At 36.5% G+C, this 21,254-nt stretch overlaps 1 protein-coding gene across 3 annotated transcripts in view; it reads left to right on the forward strand.

Moving 5' to 3' along the window:
- Window positions 1–21,254, forward strand: part of TASP1 (taspase 1) — a 235,770-nt gene that overhangs the window by 24,046 nt on the left and 190,470 nt on the right. For all 3 annotated transcript variants that reach the window (XR_014326839.1, XM_082858198.1, XM_082858199.1), the window contains one exon: window positions 18,689–18,809. Coding sequence is in view for 2 of the 3 variants with exons in the window: in XM_082858198.1 (XP_082714324.1) it covers window positions 18,689–18,809 (121 nt within the window). In the remaining variant the exon portion in view is untranslated. The remainder of the gene's footprint in view (window positions 1–18,688; window positions 18,810–21,254) is intronic.

Below are 21,254 nucleotides of genomic sequence, written 5' to 3' on the forward strand. Positions count from 1 at the left end.
GTCCTAGGGTAGCAGATACCATGACCTCCAATTAGCTCCAGTTGTGAAAATTCTGCTTTTTAGGTCAACATTGTACCAAACATCAGGAGGAATCCATCATCTTGTAATTTCTTATAATTTCTTGTAATTTCTATGTTGTTATTGTCCACATTGTCCAATTAGTCAGTCATGGAAAACACGGTTAATCAGTTAAGTAAAATTTACCAATAGTGAAAAAGTTTTATTGTAGTTTCATACTCTTTTCATTGAGTGTTTTTTCAGAACTAGACAAAGGGTAGTATAGTTCATAGATTTATACCCTTTAAGCACATTCCCTATATCCCAAAAGAGGTACAGAGAAGTGGTGGACAGGCAAGTTGGAGAGGAAGATGGAAAGGCAAGGCCTGGGTGAGCTAATGTGACTTTCAGAGGCAGGGACTTGAACGGATCGCTAAGTTGGTTACCTTGTTGCTGTTTCCTGAATGCCATAATTTCTTCAAAATTCAATACTTTTTAAATTTCATGAGCCTACTGCTTTGAATTTAAAATCACTAAAGTTCACGCTGAGAACGTGAGAGCCAACTTTTACAAAAACTATGTGATATTTGGTATCCAGTTTATAGATAGGTTCTCAGTATCCGTTAATTATTTTCCCTGATTATCTCTTTGTCATTTTTTTTTTGGTGTTACTCAACATTGATTCCCCCCCGCCCCCCGTCCCATGTAACTGTATAAATTTTGTGTGTGTTTGGGTGTTTTTGGTTTGTTTGTTTTGCTCCAAATTACTAGCTCCAAAGAGAATACTGTGTTTTTTCTCATCATTTTGACAATGGCAATTCACCATTGTATAAAGTTGTAGATGAAGTTGTCTATACTAATGGTGATCAAGGTAGTCTTGAGAAAAATAACATGATATTTCATCATTCTTCTTGTGGATTCTGGGTAGAAAGCTTGTCTGACTCATTTTGGAGGAGCAAAAAAGTATTATAAATTCCAATTGTCATAATCAGAAGATATGTGGCATTTCTGACCACTAACCTGGCTCTCAGTTAAGTGTGTTGACACAGGGTAGTTAGTCTACAACACAGATTAAACGGCTTACTTCTGCATTTATCATTCTTCTTGTTTAAGTAGTAAGTAGTACAAATATTCAATATTTTCCGTATTCAGCAAGGCATGAGAATGAAATCATGATCTGTTGTTGGGACTGGCATTTGTGTCGAAGAGCTGCTTTGCCTAAAATCTGTATTATGTGGAAAACTGAAGACTTACCAAAGCTGAGAGTTTGTATCTGGAGAAGCATGAGACCTTATTAACCTTTACAAAGTGAGGTTGCAGAAGAGACAGTTTACAGATGTGTGTTGATTGGTCCATAGACAAGTTCTTAAAAATTGGAATTTGTTGTGAACATTTAAAATCAGGAGACTCATAAAAACCTGGATTTCTAACTTCTTTTGAAAAAAAGTGAGATCTGGTCACATGGAACTTGCATTCTCTGAGGGTTGCAGTCTGCCAGGGCTGAGCGACAGCTGCCCCTTTTGAGTATAGGAAGCTGTGTAACTAAAACTATTTTTCAGCTCAAGGTACAGATGGAAATAAGGCTTGGACAGATATGCCAACTTTTGTGTTGTTGGAAGGCCTGAGAGAATGAACTGATGATTTAATTGGCCTCAGTTTTTTGCTCTAGAGTTTGCAAATTGTTGCAACAGGAATTTCTACCAAAAGTAAGAATAAGACTGGAATGAGCTTTGATTTGATTATTTAATATTGGAATTGGACTAAGGTATTAACTTATTATTTTGAAAATGAACTTCAAATCAAACTAAAGACTTTTCAAAAAATTTCCCACTGAAGTAATTTGAACCAGAACCAAGGTATATCACTCCAAAGAGTTTGAGCTGGAGCAGAAGCAGATCAAAATACTCTGTGACCTGGCTAAGCATGAACTAAATTGTTCCTTTATTTACTTCTAGTTCCAGAAGTAAAATATTATTTTCAGTGATTGTGGTGAAGAATGTACCAGAAATGACCATAAGTACAAGCATGTTGCACTGATTTCTGAACTTTGTTTTGCTAACCTCCTAAAGGATATTTAGCTTCCAACATCATTTGTCTTATCTTGATTCCATTAATTCTTGATGGAAAACATACTAAGGAAAATAATTGATTTGTGCATAATATTTGTGGCTACATCTGTGATGATTACCTGGAAACTTTTGTATGTCCTTTCACCATTGACTCTCCCACATTTTATTAATCTTTTTTCCAGTTCATCTCATTTTTCTCCAGTAAAAGTTCAACGCTGCTTCCCAGAGTGGTTAGCTTTTGTAGCCTCTCATGACTCACTTGTGCTTTCTTACTCTCCACCTCCTCTGTGCTGTTGCTCACAGATGCCTTTACAAGCCTCCTCAAGGTAGGGTTCAAGGAGAAAGGGAAGTTAAGCAGCTTGTGGAGTTCATGTGGATTGGAGTTTCTCAAGGAGAGGGCCATGGTCCAGCTGAATCAGAATCACTTGAGGTAGCTTGTTCCAAAAAAAAAAAAAAAACGAAGAGTCCCTACCTTTACCCCACATGACCTAGGTCAGAATCTATGGGGACAGGAGTCTGGAAATTTTCATTCTTCTGATTAAAAAAAACAACAACTTTTAGCTTTGAAATAATTGTAGATTCACAGCAGTTGTGAGAAATAATACAGAGAGATCCCTTGAGTTCTCTACCCAACACTGATAACCTTTTTTTTAAAAAATTTGCCATTAATCTTTTATCTAAAATAATTTACACTATAGTTTCAAAACTTTTTATTAAAGTATAGTATACATATAGAAAAGCATACACATTTATGGTACAGGGGTAGCTCCTTGAAGTTTTTGGAGTGAACCAGCACCCAGATTAGGAAACAACATTTGCAGCCCTCCAGAAGGCCCCTTCTGCCCCTTCCAGTCACTCCAGGGTAAAGCCTGTTCTGAAATGAAATCATGCAGTACGTATTCTTTTGTGTCTGCCTTTTTTTGTTTAATTCATAGAATGCAAAAGGTGAAATTCAAAGAACACAAAATTAGTCATTTTAAAGTAAATAATTCAGTGGCATTTAAACATTCATAATATCGTGCCACCACCACCTCTGTCTTGTTTCAAAATACTTTTCACTCCCCGAAGGGAAGCCTGTACCCATTAAGCAGTTGCTCTGTATTCCCTCCTCCCCAAATCCCTGGCAACCACCAATCTGCTTTCTGTCTCTCTGGATTTACCTATTCTGGATATTTCATATAAATGGAATCAGACAACATGTGACTTTGTGTGTCTTCTTTCACTTAGCATAATATTTTCAAGGTTCTTCCACATTGTAACATGTATCAGTGCTTCATTCATTTTTGTGGAATATTATTCAACATTATTCATTTATATACCACAATTTGTTTATCCGTACATCCATTGATGGACACTTGGGTGGTTTCCATTCTTTTGCTGTGAATAGTGTTTGCTATGAATAGTGAACAGTGTTCCTGTGAACATTCCTGTACAAGTGTTTGTTTATCAAGTTACTGGGTCATATGCTAATTCTTTTTTTGTGTGTATTTTATTTATTTTTTGAATTTTATTTTATTTTTAATACAGCAGGTTCTTATTAGTTATCTATTTTATACATATTAGTGTATATATGTCAATCCCAATCTTCCAATTCATCCCACCACCAACCGCCTCCCCGCCCCACTTTCCCCCCTTGGTGTCCATATGTTTATTCTCTACATCTGTGTCTCTGTTTCTGGCCTGCAAACCGGTTCATCTGTACCGTTTTTCTAGATTTCACATATATACATTAATAAACAATATTTGTTTTCCTCTTTCTGACTTAATTCACTCTGTATGACAGTCTCTAGGTCTATCCACATCTCTACAAATGACCCAATTTTGTTCCTTTTTATGGCTGAGTAACATTGCATTGTATATATGTACCACATCTTCTTTATCCATTTGTCTGTGGATGGGCATTTAGGTTGCATCCATGACCTGGCTATTGTAAATAGTGCTGCAGTGAACACTGGGGTGCATGTGTCTTTTTGAATTATGGTTTTCTCTGGGTATATGCCCAGTAGTGGAATCTCTGAGTCATATTGTAATTGTATTTTTAGTTTTTTAAGGATCCTCCATACTGTTCTCCATAGTGGCTCTATCGATTTACATTCCCACCAACAGTGAAAGAGGGTTCCCTTTTCTCCACACCCTCTCCAGAATTTGTTGTTTGTAGATTTTTTGATGATGACCATTCTGACTGGTGTGAGGTGATACCTAATTGTAGTTTTGATTTGCATTTCTCTAATAATTAGTGATGTTGAGCATCCTTCCATGTATTTGTTGGCAATCTGTATATCTTCTTTGGAGAAAATTCTATTTAGATCTTCTGCCCAATTTTTGATTGGGCTTTTTTCTTTTTTAATATTGAGCTGCATGAGCTGTTTATATATTTTGGAGATTAATCCTTTGCCCGTTGATTCGTTTGCAAATATTTTCTCCCATTCTGAGCATTATCTTTTCTTCTTGTTTATAGTTTCCTTTGCTGTGCAAACGCTTTTAAGTTTCATTAGGTTCCATTTGTTTATTTTTGTTTTTATTTCCATTATTCTAGGAGGTGAGTCCAAAAAGATCTTGCTGTGATTTATGTCAAAGAGTGTTCTTCCTGTGTTTTCCTCTAAGAGTTTTACAGTGCCCGGTCTTACATTTAGGTCTCTAATCCATTTTGAGTTTATTTTTGTGTATGGTGTTAGGGAGTATTCTAATTTCATTCTTTTACATGTAGCTGTCCAGTTTTCCCAGCACCACTTAACCGAAGAGTCTGTCTTTTCTCCATTGTATATCCTTGCCTCCTTTGTCATAGATTAGTCGACCATAGGTGTGTGGGTTTATCTCTGGGCTTTCTATCTTGTTCCATTGACCTATATTTCTGTTTTTGTGCCAGTATCATATTGTCTTGATTACTGTAGCTTTGTAGTATAGGCTGAAGTCAGGGAGTCTGATTCCTCCAGCTCCGTTTTTTTCCCTGAAGATTGCTCTGGCTATTCGGGGTCTTTTGTGTCTCCCTACAAATTTTAAGATTCTTTGTTCTAGTTCTGTAAAAAAATGCCATTGGGGGCTTCCCTTGTGGCGCAGTGGTTGAGAGTCCGCCTGCTGATGCAGGGGACGTGGGTTCGTGCCCCAGTCCGGGAAGATCCCACATGCCGCGGAGCAGCTGGGCCCGTGGGCCATGGCCGCTGAGCCTGTGCATCCGGAGCCTGTGTGCCGCAATGAGAGAGGCCACAGCAGTGAAAGGCCCACGTACCGCAAAAAAAAAAAAAAAAAAAAAAAATGCCATTGGTAATTTGATAGAGATTGCATTGAATCTGTAGATTGCTTTGAGTAGTATAGTCATTTTCACAATACTGATTCTTCTAATCCAAGAACATGGTATATCTCTCCATCTGTGTCATCTTTGATTTCTTTCATCAGTGTCTTATAGTTTTCTGAGTACAGGTCTTTTGTCTCCTTAGGTAGGTTTATTCCTAGGTATTTTATTTTTTTGTTACAGTGGTGAATGGGATTGTTTCCTTAATTTCTCTTTCTGATCTTTTGTTGTTAGTGTATAGGAATCCAAGAGATTTCTGTGCATTAATTTTGTATCCTGCAACTTTACCAAATTCATTGATTAGCTCTAGTAGTTTTCTGTGACATCTTTAGAATTCTCTATGTATAGTATCATGTCATCTGCAAACAGTGACAGTTCTTCTTTTCCAGTTTGTATTCCTTTTATTTCCTTTTCTTCTCTGATTGCTGTGGTTAGGACTTCCAAAAGTATGTTGAATAGTAGTATGATTGAATACTTTGAATAAAGTATGTTGAATAGTAGTGGTGAGAGTGGACATCCTTGTCTTGTTCCTGATCTTAGAGGAATAGCTTTCAGTTTTTCACCATTGAGAATGATGTTTGCTGTGGTTTTGTCGTATATGGCCTTTGTTATGTTGAAGTAGTTTCCCTCCACGCCCACTTTCTGGAGAGTTTTTATCATAAATGGGTGTTGAATTTTGTCAAAAGCTTTTTCTGCATCTATTGATATGATCATATATATTTTTTTTTGTTTAAAACATCTTTATTGGAGTATAATTCCTTTACAATGGTGTGTTAGTTTCTGGTTTATAACAAAGTGAATCAGTTATACATATACATATGTCCCCACATCTCTTCCCTCTTGTGTCATATGGTTTTTATTATTCAATTTGTTAATATGGTGTATCATATTGATTGATATGCGTATATTGAAGAATCCTTGCATCCCTGGGATAAATCCCACTTGATCATGGTGTATGATCCTTTTAATGTGTTGTTGGATTCTGTTTGCTAGTATTTTGTTGAGGATTTTTGCATCTATATTCATCATTGGTATTGGTCTGTAATTTTCTTTTTTTGTAGTATCTTTGTCTGGTTTTGGTATCAGGGTGATGGTGGCTTCATAGAATGAGGTTGGGAGTGTTCCTTCCTCTGCAGTGTTTTGGAAGAGTTTGAGAAGGATGGGTGTTAGCTCTTCTCTAAATGTTTGATAGAATTTGCCTGTGAAGCCATCTGGACCTGGGCTTTTGTTTGTTGGAAGATTTTTAATCACAGTTTCCATTTCAGTGCTTGTGATTGGTTTGTTTATATTTTCTATTTCTTCCTGGTTCAGTCTTGGAAGGTTATACCTTTCTAAGAATTTGTCCATTTCTTCCAGGTTGTCCATTTTATTGGCATAGAATTGATGCAGTAGTCTCTTACTGTGCTTTGTATTTCTGTGGTGTCCATTGTAACTTCTTTTTCATTTCTAATTTTATTGATTTGAGTCCTGTCCTCCTTTTTCTTGATGAGTCTGGCTAAAGGTTTATCAGTTTTGTTTATCTTCTCAAAGAACCATCTTTTAGTTTTATTTATCTTTTCTGTTGTTTTCTTTGTTTCTATTTCATTTATTTCTGCTCTGATCTTTATGATTTCTTTCCTTCTACTAACTTTGGGTTTTGTTTGTTCTTCTTTCTCTAGTTCCTTTAGGTGTAAGGTTAGATTGTTTATTTGAGATTTTTCTTGTTTCTTGAGGTAGATTGTATTGCTATAAACTTCCCTCTTAGAACTGCTTTTGCTACATCCCATAGGTTTTGGATCATCGTGTTTTCTTTACATTTGTCTCTAGGTATTTTTTGATTTCCTCTTTGATTTCTTCAGTGTTCTCTTGGTTATTTAGTAACGTATTGTTTAGCCTCTATGTGTTTGCGTTTTTTACGTTTTTTTTCCCTGTAATTGATTTCTAGTCTCTTAGCATTGTGGTTGGAAAAGATGCTTGATATGATTTCAATTTTCTTAAATTTACTGAGGCTTGATTTGTGACCCTAGATGTGATCTATCCTGGAGAATGTTCTGTGTGCACTTGAGAAGATGTAATCTGCTGTTTTTGGATGGAATGTCCTATAAATATCAATTAAATCTATCTGGTCTATTGTGTCATTTAAAGCTTGTGTTTCCATATTAATTTTCTGTCTGGATGATCTCTCCATTGGTGTAAGTGAGGGGTTAAAGTCCCCCACTATTGTGTTACTATCGATTTCCTGTTTTATAGCTGTTAGCATTTGCCTTATGTATCGAGGTGCTCCTATGTTGGGTGCATATATATTTATAATTGTTATGTCTTCTTCTTGGTTTGATCCCTTGATCATTATATAGTGTCCTTCCTTGTGTCTTTTAACAGTGTTTGTTTTAAAGTTTATTTTATCTGATATGTGTATTGCTACTCCAGCTTTCTTTTGATTTCCCTTTGCATGGAATATCTGTTTCCATCCCCTCACTTTCAGTCTGTATGTGTCCCTAGGTCTGCAGTGGTCTCTTGTAGACAGCATATATATATGGGTCTTGTTTTTGTATCCATTCAAAAGCCTGTGTCTTTTGGTTGCAGCCTTTAATCCATTCACATTTAAGGTAATTATTGATATGTATGTTCCTGTTACCATTTTCTTAATTGTTTTGGGTTCGTTTTTGTGAGTCCTTTTCTTCTCTTGTCTTTCCCACTTAGAGAAGTTCCTTTAGTGTTGGTTGTAGAGCTGGTTTGGTGGTGCTGAATTCTCTTAGCTTTTGCTTGTCTGTAAAGCTTTTGATTTCTCCATTGAATCTGAATGAGATCCTCGCTGGGTACAGTAATCTTGGTTGTAGGTACTTCCCTTTCATCACTTTAAATATGTCATGCCACTCCCTTCTGGCTTGTAGAGTTTCTGCTGAGAAAACAGCTGTTAACCTTATGGGAGTTCCCTTGTATGTTATTTGTCATTTTTCCCTTGTAACTTTTAATTATTTTTCTTTGTCTTTAATTTTTGTCAGTTTGATTACTATGTATTTCAGCATGTTTCTCCTTGGGTTTATCCTGCCTGGGACTCTCTGCACTTCCTCGACTTGGGTGGCTATTTCCTTTCCCATATTAGGGAAGTTTTTAAGTATAATCTCCTCAAATATTTTCTTGGGTCCTTTCTCTCTCTCTTCTCCTTCTGGGATCTCTATAATGTGAATGTTGGTGCATTTAATGTTGTCCCAGAGGTCTCTTAGGTTGTCTTCATTTCTTTTCATTCTTTTTTCTTTATTCTTTTCTGTGGCAGTGAATTCCACCATTCTGTCTTCCAGGTCACTTATCTGTTCTGCCTCAGTTATTCTGCTATTGATTCCTTCTAGTGTATTTTTCATTTCAGTTATTGTATTGTTCATCTCTGTTGGTTTATTGTTTAATTCTTCTAGGTGTTTGTTCTTTAATTCTTCTATGTCTTTGTTAAACATTTGTTGCATATTCTTGATCTTTGCCTCCATTCTTTGTCCGAGGTCCTGGATCATCTTCACTATCATTATTCTGAAATTTTTTTCAGGAAGGTTACCTATCTCCACTTCATTTAGTTGTTCTTCTGGCATTTTATCTTGTTCCTTTATCTAGTACATAATCCTCTGCCTTTACATTTTGTCTATCTTTCTGTGAATGTGTTTTTTGTTCCACTGGGTGCAGGACTGTAGTCCTTCTTGCTTCTGCTGTCTGCCCTCTGGTGGATGAGGCTGCCCTCTGGTGGAAGAGGCTTGTGCAAGCTTCCTGATGGGAGGGACTGGTGATGAGTGAGGCTGGGTGTTGCTCTGGTGGGCAGAGCTCAGTAAAACTTTAATCCACTTCCCTGCTGATAGGTGGGGCTGAGTTCCCTCCCTGTTGGTTTTTTGACCTGAGGCAACCCAGCACTGGAGCCTAGAGGCTCTTTGGTGGGGCTAATGGCAGACTCTGGGAGCGCTTATGCCAAGGAGTACTTCCCAGAACTTCTGCTGCCAGTGTCCTTGTCCTTGCGGTGAGCCGCAGACACCCCCCCCTCTCCGACCCGCCACCCGGCCTCTGCAGGAGATACTCCAACACTAGCAAGTAGGTCTGGTTCAGTCTCCTATGGGTCACTGCTCTTTCCCCCTAGGTCCTGATGTGCACCCTACTTTGTGTGTGCCCTCCAAGAGTGGATTCTCTGTTTCCCCCAGTCCTGTTGAAGTCCTGCAATCAAATCCCAGTAGCCTGCAAAGTCTGGTTCTCTGGGAATACCCCTCCTGTTGCTGGACCCCCAGGTTGGGAAGCCTGACGTCGGGCTCAGAACCTTTACTCCAGTGGGTGGGCCTCTGTGGTATAATTGTTCTCCAGGTTGTGAGTCACCCACCCAGCAGTTGTGGGATTTGATTTTATTGTGATTGCCCCCCTCCTACCGTCTCATTGTGGCTTCTCCTTTGGCTTTGTATGTGGGGTATCTTTTTTGGTGAGTTCCAGTATCTTCCTGTCATGATTGTTCAGCAGTTTCTGTGTTTAACTTTTTGTGAAATCAGCAGACTGTTTCCACAACAGCTGAGCCATTTTACACTACCAGCGGCACTGTACAAGTGCTACCATTTCTCCATGTTCTTGCTGGCACTTGCTGTTTTTTGTTTTTGTGATTATAACCATCCTCATGGGTACAAAGTGGTACCTCATTGTGACTATGATTTTTATTTCTCTATGAATAATGATGTTGAACATCTTTTTACGTGCTTGCTGACCATTTGTATTCTTCTTCAGGTAAAAATGTCTGTTGACGTCTATTCAAGTCCTTTGCTCATTTTATAATTGGGTTCTTTTTTGGTTGTTGTTATTGAAAGTTATAGGAGTTCTTCATATATTCTTGATGCTATACTACTATTGCATTTCTCTGTCAGTCTGAAATTACATCAGATTAACACTTAAAAGGAAAAATATATTGTAACTACCCCTGTGGTTTTTTTGTCTCCCCCTTATAAGCCCTCTTGCCATGCCCAGTACTTCCTATTTCCTGTCCTGTTTTGTTTTCTTCATCATATTTACTGCTATCTAATAAGCTATCTAATTTATTTAATTTCTTATTGTCTGTCTCCCTTAGCTAGAATTCTGGCTCCATGTGGACAATGATATTTTTCTGTTTTGTTCATTTCTATATCCCCATGTGTTAGGTCAAGGATTAGTAAACCATGGCCTGAAAGCCAAATCTGGACTGTTGCCTGTTTTTGAATGGCCTGCAAACTAAGAATGGTTTTGCCTTTTTTAAATGGTTGGAAAAAACTCCAAAGAAGAATAGTATTTCATGACTCCAAAAAATTATATGAAATTCAAATTTCAGTGTTTATGATGAAGTTTCATTGGGACACGGCCATGCTCAGTCATTTGTGTATTTTCTCTGGCTGCTTTTCATGTTACAGAGGCAGAGTTTAGTAGTTGTAGAGTTGTCTGTGTGGCCAAGCCTGAACTATATAACATATCTGGCTCTTTACAGAAAGATTTGCCTGGCACATAGATGAACAATAATTTTTTGTTGAATGAATGGATGAATCTTAGCCTATACCACCACAGAGGAATCTAAATTGGAAATCTGGTCTTGAAAATTTGAGCTTAATTGACTGCTTAATAAAAATATCCTCAATGATTGTTTGGTAATACATTTTCATTGGCTTCTATTCATCCTATAAATAGTGAGAATTGATGATGAAATACCAGGGAGTTTGTAATTGTTAGGATAGTGTCAGGTAGGATAGGTTTATTGTACAATTTTTACTAGTGTTAGTTTGAAAAAGACTATTAACAACATGGAGTATACATCCTGTGTTTATTATTCTATTTAAAAATGATTCAAGAAATTGTTTCAAAAGCAGTTCCATTTTTTCCCTCATTAGCTTTAGATTAATAAAACTACCTGCTTATTAATGAAGGCAATAGTAAAAATAATTTTGATATCTTAGCATACTTAATTTTGAATAAGAAAGTGTATTATCACGTAATTTCATTCTACTGTTGAATTTGCCCTTGATTAACAAGGTATGAATACTAACATATTAGTAATTTCCTGTAAATGTCTAACTTCTCCTTAAAGGAAGATTGGAAATTGGACAGACATAAATCATTTTATATAAAAATGATTTTACAATGTGCCAGTCCAGTTTTTGTACAACATTTGAAAACTAAATTGTTTGCATCTGTAAGTGCTGTTAATAGAGGTCTCATAATAGATCCCCAGAGGTACAGTATACCCCATAGCCTTGCAAACAGTTCTTATTTTATGCTTTCAGCAAAGGACATTAAATGGGTAATACAGGTTGTGGTTTAGAGTGAAAGAGTAATGCTTTGCAGATCTTTGCCTTGGCTCGGTGTTTCCAAATTTCATTAATAAGAAAGGGTTTCCATGTCATGGTGGGTGTGTAGCTCTTGATTCGCCTCTTGGCTTTCCTGCCCTCTCTTTGCTGGGTTAAGCAAAGTGATCTTGTTTTTTAAAGCTTTGTCTCCTTTGAAAGTTGTAAGTAAACTTAAAAAATATTTTGCTTTTAAAATGTTATCTTTTAGAAACTGAAAATTCTGTTGCCTGAATTTATTTCATTTCTCTTGTTTCAACTGTGAAAAGACTGGATTCTTAACACTCTATTACATTTTTCTGGCATTTCTTTAGAGCAGTAACCTGTAGGAATCAGTAAGTATCAGCTTGCTTAAGGGCTTATAGTACACAGTGATCAGTTATTCTATTTATATCTATTTGTAATTAACTCCTATTCATTCTGCAAATACTTATTGAGTACCTACTGTGTACCAAGCATTACTTTAGACATTGGGATATAACACCTAAAAAGACAAATTATTGTACTTACAGGGCTTACATTCTGTGGGGAGAATTAGACAATTATATATAATGTGAAGTAGTAAAAAGTACCATAGAGAAGAATAAGATAGTAAGAGAAAAAATCATTGGGGAAGGTTGGGGAAATGCTAAGTCAGTATGGGGAGGACTGACCTGCCCAGAGATGTCACATGAACAAGATGGGGGACAAAGCCATGCAAACAAAGGTGTCGGGGAAGGGAGTCTTGGGTTTGAAGGGAAAGTCTCTTCTTATCCCATTTTATTCTTCTTTCTAGTACTTACCATCATGGGACATCAGCTATTTATATATGCAGACATACGTGTATGTGTATGTTTCTGTATACACACACACACACACACACACGCAGTCATTATTTACTGCCTCTTTCCCCTACTATAATTGCTCACTAAGCTCAGCATTTCAAAATGTAAAAGCCCTCAGGTGGGAGTGTTCCTCTTGTGCAAGAATTACAAGGAGGCGTGTGGCTGGTGCATAGTAAGGGAGAGGAAGAGAGGGGCCAGATCACGTAGGGCCTTGTAAACCTTGGAAAGTAAGACTTTAGATTTTATTCTAAAGTATGACAGGAAACCATTGCAGGTTTTTGAACAGGGGAGTAAACAGGATTTTAAAAGGATCGCTGGCTACTGATTGGATATAATGATTGCTAGTTGTACAAAATGATTCAGCTCAGAAAATCAACAACAAATGACCTTATAAAAAGCTTATGTACATTATAAGGGGAAAGTTAGTGTATGGGGTGGTCAGTTTATACTGAGTGATAAGTACAATTTTTTTTCACTTTTATTGAAATATAATTTATATACAACAAAATGCACCAATTTTAAGTGTACAATTTGATGAGTTTTGACAAATGTAACTACCAATGTAACTACCAAGTCAATCTTGACATATAACATTTCCATCACCCCCAAAATTCTCTCATAATGCCTGTCTGCAGTGGATCCCCTCCTCTCAGCCACCCCTGGCAACTACTATCTGCTTTTTTCATAATTTGGCCTTTTCTAGAATTTGGTGTAAATAGAATCATACATTATGTGGCCTTTTGTGAGTGGCTTCTTTCACTTAGCATAATGCTTTTGAGATTCATCCATATTGTTGGGTAAATTAGGAATTTGTTCCTTTTATTGCTGAATAGTGGTTCATTGTATTGATATATCACAATTTGTTTATCCATTTACCAGTCGATGAGCATTTGTGTTGTTTCCCTCTTTTGGCCGTTCTGATTAAAGCTGATATGAACATTTTCATTCAAGTCTTTATGTGGACATATGCTTTCATTTTTCTTGGATAAATAGTTAGGAGTAGAATTGCTGGATCTATGGTAAGTGTATGCTTAACTTTAAAGAAACTGCCAAACTATTTGCTATTTTTATTCTTACTAGCAGTGTATGAGGGTTACAGTTACTCTACTTTCTTGCCAAAACTCACTATTGTTGGCCTTTTAAATCTAACCATTTTAGTGGTATTTCGTGGTTTCAATTTGCATTCCCTAATGACTAATGATATTATACATATTTTCATGTATTATTTGCAATCTGTTCATGAAATTGTTTGCCCATTAAAAACTTTGGATTGTCTTACTGAGTTGTATGATTTTTTTGTATATACTGGATACAAGTCCTCTACCTTTATGTTTTGTAAAATTTTTCTCCCAGGCTGTGGCTTGATATTTTAAAATAAAGTTTTAATTTTAGAACAGTTTTAGATTTATAGAAAAATTGAGAAGCTAATACAGAGAATTCCAGTACACCCAATACCTCGTCTTCCCTATTAGCGTCTATATTAGTATGGTACATGTTTCACGGTTAATGAACCTGTATTAACACATTATTATTAACTAAAGTCCATATTTTATTTGGATTCTTTAGTTTTACCTAATGTGAAAACCTTTCTTTGTTCCAAAGTGTTTTTCACCTTAGATTATATTTTTCATCTCTAGAAGTTTGATTAATTTATTTTTTCATAGCTTCTTTTTCTTCTTATCTTCATGTTTTCCTATACGTACTTGAACATATAGAGTATGTTTGCGAAAGCTAGTTTAACATTGTTAGTTAACATTAGAATTGTTTGCTAGTTCTATCATCTGTCATTTATAGGTCTGTTTTTGTGTGGTAATTTCTTCTGGTTATGAGGCATAGTTTTCTGCTTATTTGAATGCTGGTCATCTTTGGTTTTTTTTAAACACTGTATTTTACATCTTTGGGAGTTGGATATTGTAGTATTTCTTCAAATATTGTAGGACTTTGTTCTGGGACACTGTTGTGTAAATCATTTTGATCCTTTTGAGGCTTTTTTTTTTTTTTTTTGGTACGCGGGCCTCTCACTGTTGTGGCCTCTCCCGTTGTGGAGCACAGGCTCCGGACGCGCAGGCTCAGCGGCCATGGCTCACGGGCCCAGCCACTCTGCAGCATGTGGGATCTCCCTGGACTGGGGCACGAACCCGTGCCCCCTGCATCGGCAGGCGGACTCTCAACCACTGCGCCACCAGGGAAGCCCTTGAGGCTTCTTTAAAACCTTGTTAGTGCAAGTCTAAAGTAGCCTTGTTTCTAGGGCTGATTTGGCCCAACTCTAGACGTTACCTGAGACTTTTCCTGATGTCCTCACTCTGGCTGATGGGAACATGACTTATTCTCCCCTCTGTGTGAGCTCCAGGGATTGCTCAGCTTACTCTTTTCCAGGGGTTCTTTCTTTGGTCTTGTAGCTTCCTCACAAGTGTATGTAGGCTAATACTCATTTAAAGTCTCAGGGTCCTACAGGCCTCTGGCATTCTCTCCGTGTAGCTTCCTCCTCTTTGCACCCTGTACTGCATATTCTAGCCTTTCTGGCCTCCGTGAACTCATAACTTTGTCTCCTCAACTCTGGAAGAATGTTGGCTCTTTTTTGGGTTCCTCTTCCCTGTGCTGTGGTCTGAAAAGTATCTCTAGGGATTAAGTGGAGGCACCTGATTTGTGTCTGTTTTTCTCAGGATCACAGTCCTGTGCTGGCTATTGAATGAAGTCTGTCTGTTTCATATATTTTGTCTGATTTTCTAGTTAAGAGGACAAATATGATCCCTATTATGCCTTCAAAGTCAGAAGCAGAAGTTCAGTAGACACACTTTTGAAGTTATAAATGTATTTTGAAGTAGGAGAAGTATTTTTGAAAAAAAATTGCTTCTAATATATCCTTTAATTTTCTTATATCCCTTTTTCTTAGGTATTTTTGAAATGTCAAATTTAAACATTGGGCAAGAGTTATTTTTAGAATAATTTAGTTCACTTTGTGATTTTTAACTTTGTATTATATTGAAATTAATTTTGCAGAGCTTATTTGCTGATATATCCCATTTTAAAGATTGTTGAAATGGCATATATACTGTTATGATCTTGTACATATATTTTGGGAATGACTAAATATGATGCTTTAAATTTTTCTCACATTTCAGTTCCTTTCTCACATACTTTGAAAGATATATGTGATTAGGCAAGGGAGGTTATGTAGAGTAAAAAAAAAAACCCTTGTAATATGGTGATAATTTACTTGTGCTTACTTGTACAGTCTCTCTGTTCAGTGTCATAGAGGCTTCTGACCTGGGTCTTTATATGTTTGGATATATGGGTTCAGGCTTTTGAGCACGAGCCACCCACTCTTGCTTGGCCCTGCCTGCAGTAAACCTTTCTCTGCCGCTCCCCCAATATACATACATACATATATGTGTGTGTGTGTGTGTGTGTGTATATATATATATATATATATATATATATATATACACATATATATGAAATAATCCAGGGCAAGGATTCAGTCTTTATCTGTTCTAAATCATAGTCCTTATTTAGTTGTGATCTCTTTCCCAATATTTAGTTGTGAATTGATTTAGGTAGAATATTCACTTGGAAGGCCTTATTCAAACTCGTTACAATTAATTACGCAATTTCTTTCCTTCATCTTATAAAATGCCCCATTTTTATTAATGGTTTTATTTATCTCTCAAGTTTGGAAGTTCTGGTCCTTTTCTCTTTCTTTCTATTTACTTTTCCCTGCTGCTGTCATTTCATATCAAGTGGTTAATGTTTCAAGCCTGCATTGTAAAATAGCCTCCAGTTTGGTCTCTCTGATTTCAGTTTCCTCCCCTTCCTTTTCATATATCAATAATATGTGAATGTCAGTTTATGTTTCCTTGGCCAATATACTCATCTTGACTTTTTCTTCTACAGAAAGCTTGAATGGCTTCTCATTATTTTCCCAATCAAGTCCAGATTCTGATGAGTGGCATGGAGCAATCTCCATATTTGGCTCCAGCCAACCATGTTTCCTAAATGTGTCTTCTGTGACTCTGACGCTTTACGGCTGCCTATGTATTGCTCCCTGCATATCCACCAAGTGGAATTTTCTAGCTCCCTGACCAGTCTTTGGTTTTGTTTTACATCCTTCAGGAAATCTGCTATTAACTTCTTCATCTTATACTGGGCCATTTCCTTTTGAATCCTCAAAGTACTTATTGTTTGTATCACTCACTTTCTATTTAATTATACAGACCTTTTGTTGTTTTCCAGTCTGTGATCTTCTAAAATTCTGTGGACAATTAGATTTTCTAACTGCATTAGAACAAAAGCCCTGGTCTCAAATACCTGACCCCTTTGCTCAAGTTATAGGTACACATTAGGGAGGTCTTAATGTTGTGGTCAGTTTTCCTTGGATCCAGGAAACTGGGGACATTTGTAAATAATTTTGGGCATTTGGTGATCTTTAGGTTGGTAAAGAATTGCCCTGGTTTCCTAGATAATATTGGTCTTAGCTTAGAACATAGTTAATTTTTCTGCATTGACTGTGATTTCTGACTCAGATACTTTCTTGCGTTTGGATATCTAATTGTCCCAGCACCATTTATGGAAAAGACTATACTTTCTTTTCTCTTTTTTTTTTAATACTGTAACTGAAACTTTATTGTATATATATTTTCACTTACTAAATTGCTGAACCCAGTAAAGAAGTATTTGTTTTCTGCTTTTTTAAAAAAATTAATTTTTATTGGAGTATAGTTGATTTACAATGTTGTATTAGTTTCTGCTGTACAGCAAAGTCAATCAGTTATACATATACATATATCTACTCTTTTTTAGATTCTTTTCCCATATGGTCATTACAGAATATTGAGTAGAGTTCCTTTTGCTATACAGTAGGTTCTTATAAGTTATCCTTTCTTTATTGAATTGTTTTGGCATCCCTGATGAATTGACCATAAGTGTAAGGCTTATTTCTGGACACTTCTATTGCATTGATCTATGTCTGTCCTTAGCTATATGTCCATATCACACTGTCTTGATTACTTTAATTTGTAGTAAGTTATAAAACCTAGAAGTGTGAGCCTTCAATTTTTAAAAGAAAAAAAGTGTTTTTCTTTTAAAAATTGTTCTGACTATTCTTAGTTCCTTGCATTTCCATATGAATTGTAAGATTAGTTTGTCAATTTTTGCAAAAAACGGCAGCTAGGATTTGATAAGGGATTGTGTTGAATCAGACGAATTTGGGGAGTATTGCCATCTTAAAGATATTAAGTCTTCCATTCTATGTACATTGATGTCCTTCCATTGACTTAGGTCTTTAATTTCTTTAAAACATGTTTTATAGTTTTTACTGTACACCTCTTACACTTCTTTTGTTAAATTTATTTCTATTTTATTCTTTTTGATGTTATTGTAAATTGAATTGTTTTCTTAATTTCATTTTCAGATTTTTCATTACTAAGGTATAGAAATACAACTGATTTTTGCATATTGAGCTTATATCTTGCAATCCTGTTGAACTTTTTTATTAGTTCTCATAGTTTTTTAGTGGAGTTTTTAGGAGTTTTTGTATACAAGATCATGTCATCTTCCAATAGAGGTAATTTTACTTCTTCCTTTCTAATCTAGATGCTCTTTGTTTTTCTTTCTTGTCTAATTGTCTTGTTCAGAATATCCACTATAATGCTGAAAAAAAGTGGTAAGAGTGAACATTGTTGTGTTGTTCCTGATCTTAGGGGAAAGGGTCTTTCACCATTAAATATGATGTTAGCTTTGGACTCCTGTAGATGCCCTTTATCATGTTAAGGAAGTTCCCTTCTATTTCTAGTTTGTTGAGTGTTTTTCTCATGAAAGGGTATTGGATTTTGTCAAATACTGTTTCTCTATTAATATGATCATGTTTTAAAAATTTGTTTTATTCTTTATTAACATGGTGTATTACAATGAGTTTCAGATATTAAACCAAACTTGCTTTCCTGGAATCCCTCTTGTTCATGGTGTTTAATCCTTTCATATTTTGCTGCATTTGCTTTCCTTGAGGATTTTGGTGCCAATATTCACAAGGTATATTGTCCTGTGGTTTTCTTTCCTTGTGATATCTTTGCTTTGTTTTGGAATCAGGGTTGCACTGGTATCATACAATGAGTTGGGAAGTGTTCTTTCCCTTTCTAGTTTATGGAAGAGTTTATGAAGTGTTGACATTAATTCTTCTCTAAGACTAATGGTATTTTAATGTTTGTTTTTATCTTTTAGGATTCTCCTTTTACAAATGCAGGAATGGGATCTAATCTAAATCTCCTGGGTGAAATTGAGTGTGATGCCAGCATAATGGATGGAAAATCCCTGAATTTTGGAGCTGTTGGAGCACTGAGTGGTATGTGAACATTATAACACATTATCTCTATTCTTAGAAAAAACCTGAATATTACCATTTCATTCCTCCTAAAGACTTAGCTCAATTGTTTTCTTCATTCTTACTTGGAATAGTGTTGAAAACAAACATTGTTTTCTTTTATGGAATTTAAAACAGAAAATCTTACCTACAGATAGAAAGAAAACAGTGAAATAGCTTATGTCCAAGTCTTTGGTTAGAGTTTGATCATTCTCCTCCGTCTCCTCAAGAGATTACAGACATGTAAAATGGGAGTTAGGATATTCTATTAGTTTTGCAATTATTTGAATACACAAATAATATATTTTTATTGTTAAAAACTTCAAATGATATAAATAAAATTTACCTTTGGTCTTCCAAATCTTTCCTTCCAAAACTCCTTAGGAGGTTTAACCAGTAAAATAATGTGCATTTATCCATATTTATATGTAAGAGAAACATAGTTTTGCATATATTTAAAAAAAATCAATGTACATATTATTATGAAACTTTCTTTTTTTTTTTTGCGGTACGCGGGCCTGTCAGTGCTGTGGCCTCTCCTGTTGCGGAGCACAGGCTCCGGACGCGCAGGCTCAGCAGCCATGGCTCACGGGCCCAGCCGCTCCGCGGCATGTGGGATCTTCCCGGACCGGGGCACGAACCTGCGTCCCCTGAATCGACAGGCGGACTCTCAACCATTGCGCCACCAGGGAAGCCCTCTTTTTTTCTTTAAATAGGATGTCTTGGAGATTTTTTCCACATCAGTACATATAAGATACAAATGTTTTGCTGTTTACTTATTAAACAAAATATACATGAAGGCACAGATTTTTGAAAAAAAATATTTTTTTTGAGTATAGTTGATTTACAATGTTGTGTTAATTTCTGCTATACAGCAAAGTCAATCAGTTATACATATGTCCACTCTTTTTTAGATTCTTTTCCCATATAGGCCATTACAGAATATTGAGTAGAGCTCCTTTTGCTATACAGTAGGTCCTTATTGGTTATCTATTTTATATATAATATTATGTATATGTCAATCCTAATCTCCCAGTTTATCCCTCCTCCCCTTCCCCCTGGTAACCATATGTTTGTTTTCTACATCTGTGACTATATTTCTCTTTTATAAATAAGTTCATTTGTACCATTTTTTAGATTCCACATATAAGCGATTTTAAGTATAAAACTTCATTAATTTCTAGATGTATATAGCCATGTAAACCACCACCAAATCAAGACATAAAACATTTCCATGTCAAAATATAGAACATTTCCAAACTCCCAGAAGGGTTCTTTATGCCTCTTCCTAGTTTATACCTCTTGTACTCTCCTCCTACCCACTCCCCCTTGTCCATTAATTCTGACTTTAGGCACCATAGATTAATTTGCCTGTTCTTCAAATTCCTATGAATGGAATCGTACACCTCTGTGTCTGGTTTCTTTTGCTTAATGTTATGCCTGTGAGATTGATTTATGATTTGTGTCATAGTAGTTTTTTCTTTTGTGTTAATAGCATTTTATTGCATGAATATAAAATAACTTATTCTCTTGGTGGATATTTAAATAATTTCTAGTTTTTGACTGTTATGAATAAAACTCCAGTGCATATTTTTGTGCATGTCTTTTGGTAGACATATGCACTTATTAATATTTCCCTTGAGTATAAACCTGGGATTTGGAATGGTAAGTTTAAGTACATATGTACTTTGCTTTAGAAGATACTGTCAGACAGTTTTAGAAAGTAGTTGTTACAATCTATACTCCCACAATGTATGAGCATTTCAGTTACTCTGCATCCTTGCCAATGTTTGATACTGTTATTCTTTTTAAAATTTAGTCATTTTGATACGTGTGTAGTGGTATTATTGTTTTAATTTGAGTTTCTCTGGTGACTAATGATATTGAGAACCGTCTCATATGCTTATTGGCCATTTAGATGTCCTTGTTGTGTTGTTCAAGTCTTTTGCATACATTTTTTTTGCGGTACGCGGGCCTCTCACTGTTGTGGCCCCTCCCGTTGCGGAGCACAGGCTCCGGACGCGCAGGCTCCGGACGCGCAGGCTCAGCAGCCATGGCTCACGGGCCTAGCCGCTCCGCGACATGTGGGATCTTCCCGGACCGGGGCACGAACCCGCGTCCCCTGCATCGGCAGGCGGACTCTCAACTACTGTGCCACCAGGGAAGACCTTTTTTTTTTTAAAAATAAATTTATTTTTGGCTTTGTTGGGTCTGGGCTTTCTCTAGTTGCGATGAGCGGGGGCTACTCTTTGTTGCGATGCGTGGGCTTCTTATTGCGTGGCTTCTCTTGTTTCAGAGCACGGGCTCTAGGCATGCAAGCTTCAGTAGTTGTGGCACATGGGCTCAGTAGTTGTGGCTCACGGGCTCTAGAGCGCAGGCTCAGTAGTTGTGGCGCATGGGCTTAGCTGCTCCACAGCATGTGGGATG

Source organism: Leucopleurus acutus, assembly GCF_964270905.1.
Source record: "Leucopleurus acutus genome assembly, chromosome: 16".
In the NCBI taxonomy this organism is placed as follows: Eukaryota; Metazoa; Chordata; class Mammalia; order Artiodactyla; family Delphinidae; genus Leucopleurus; species Leucopleurus acutus.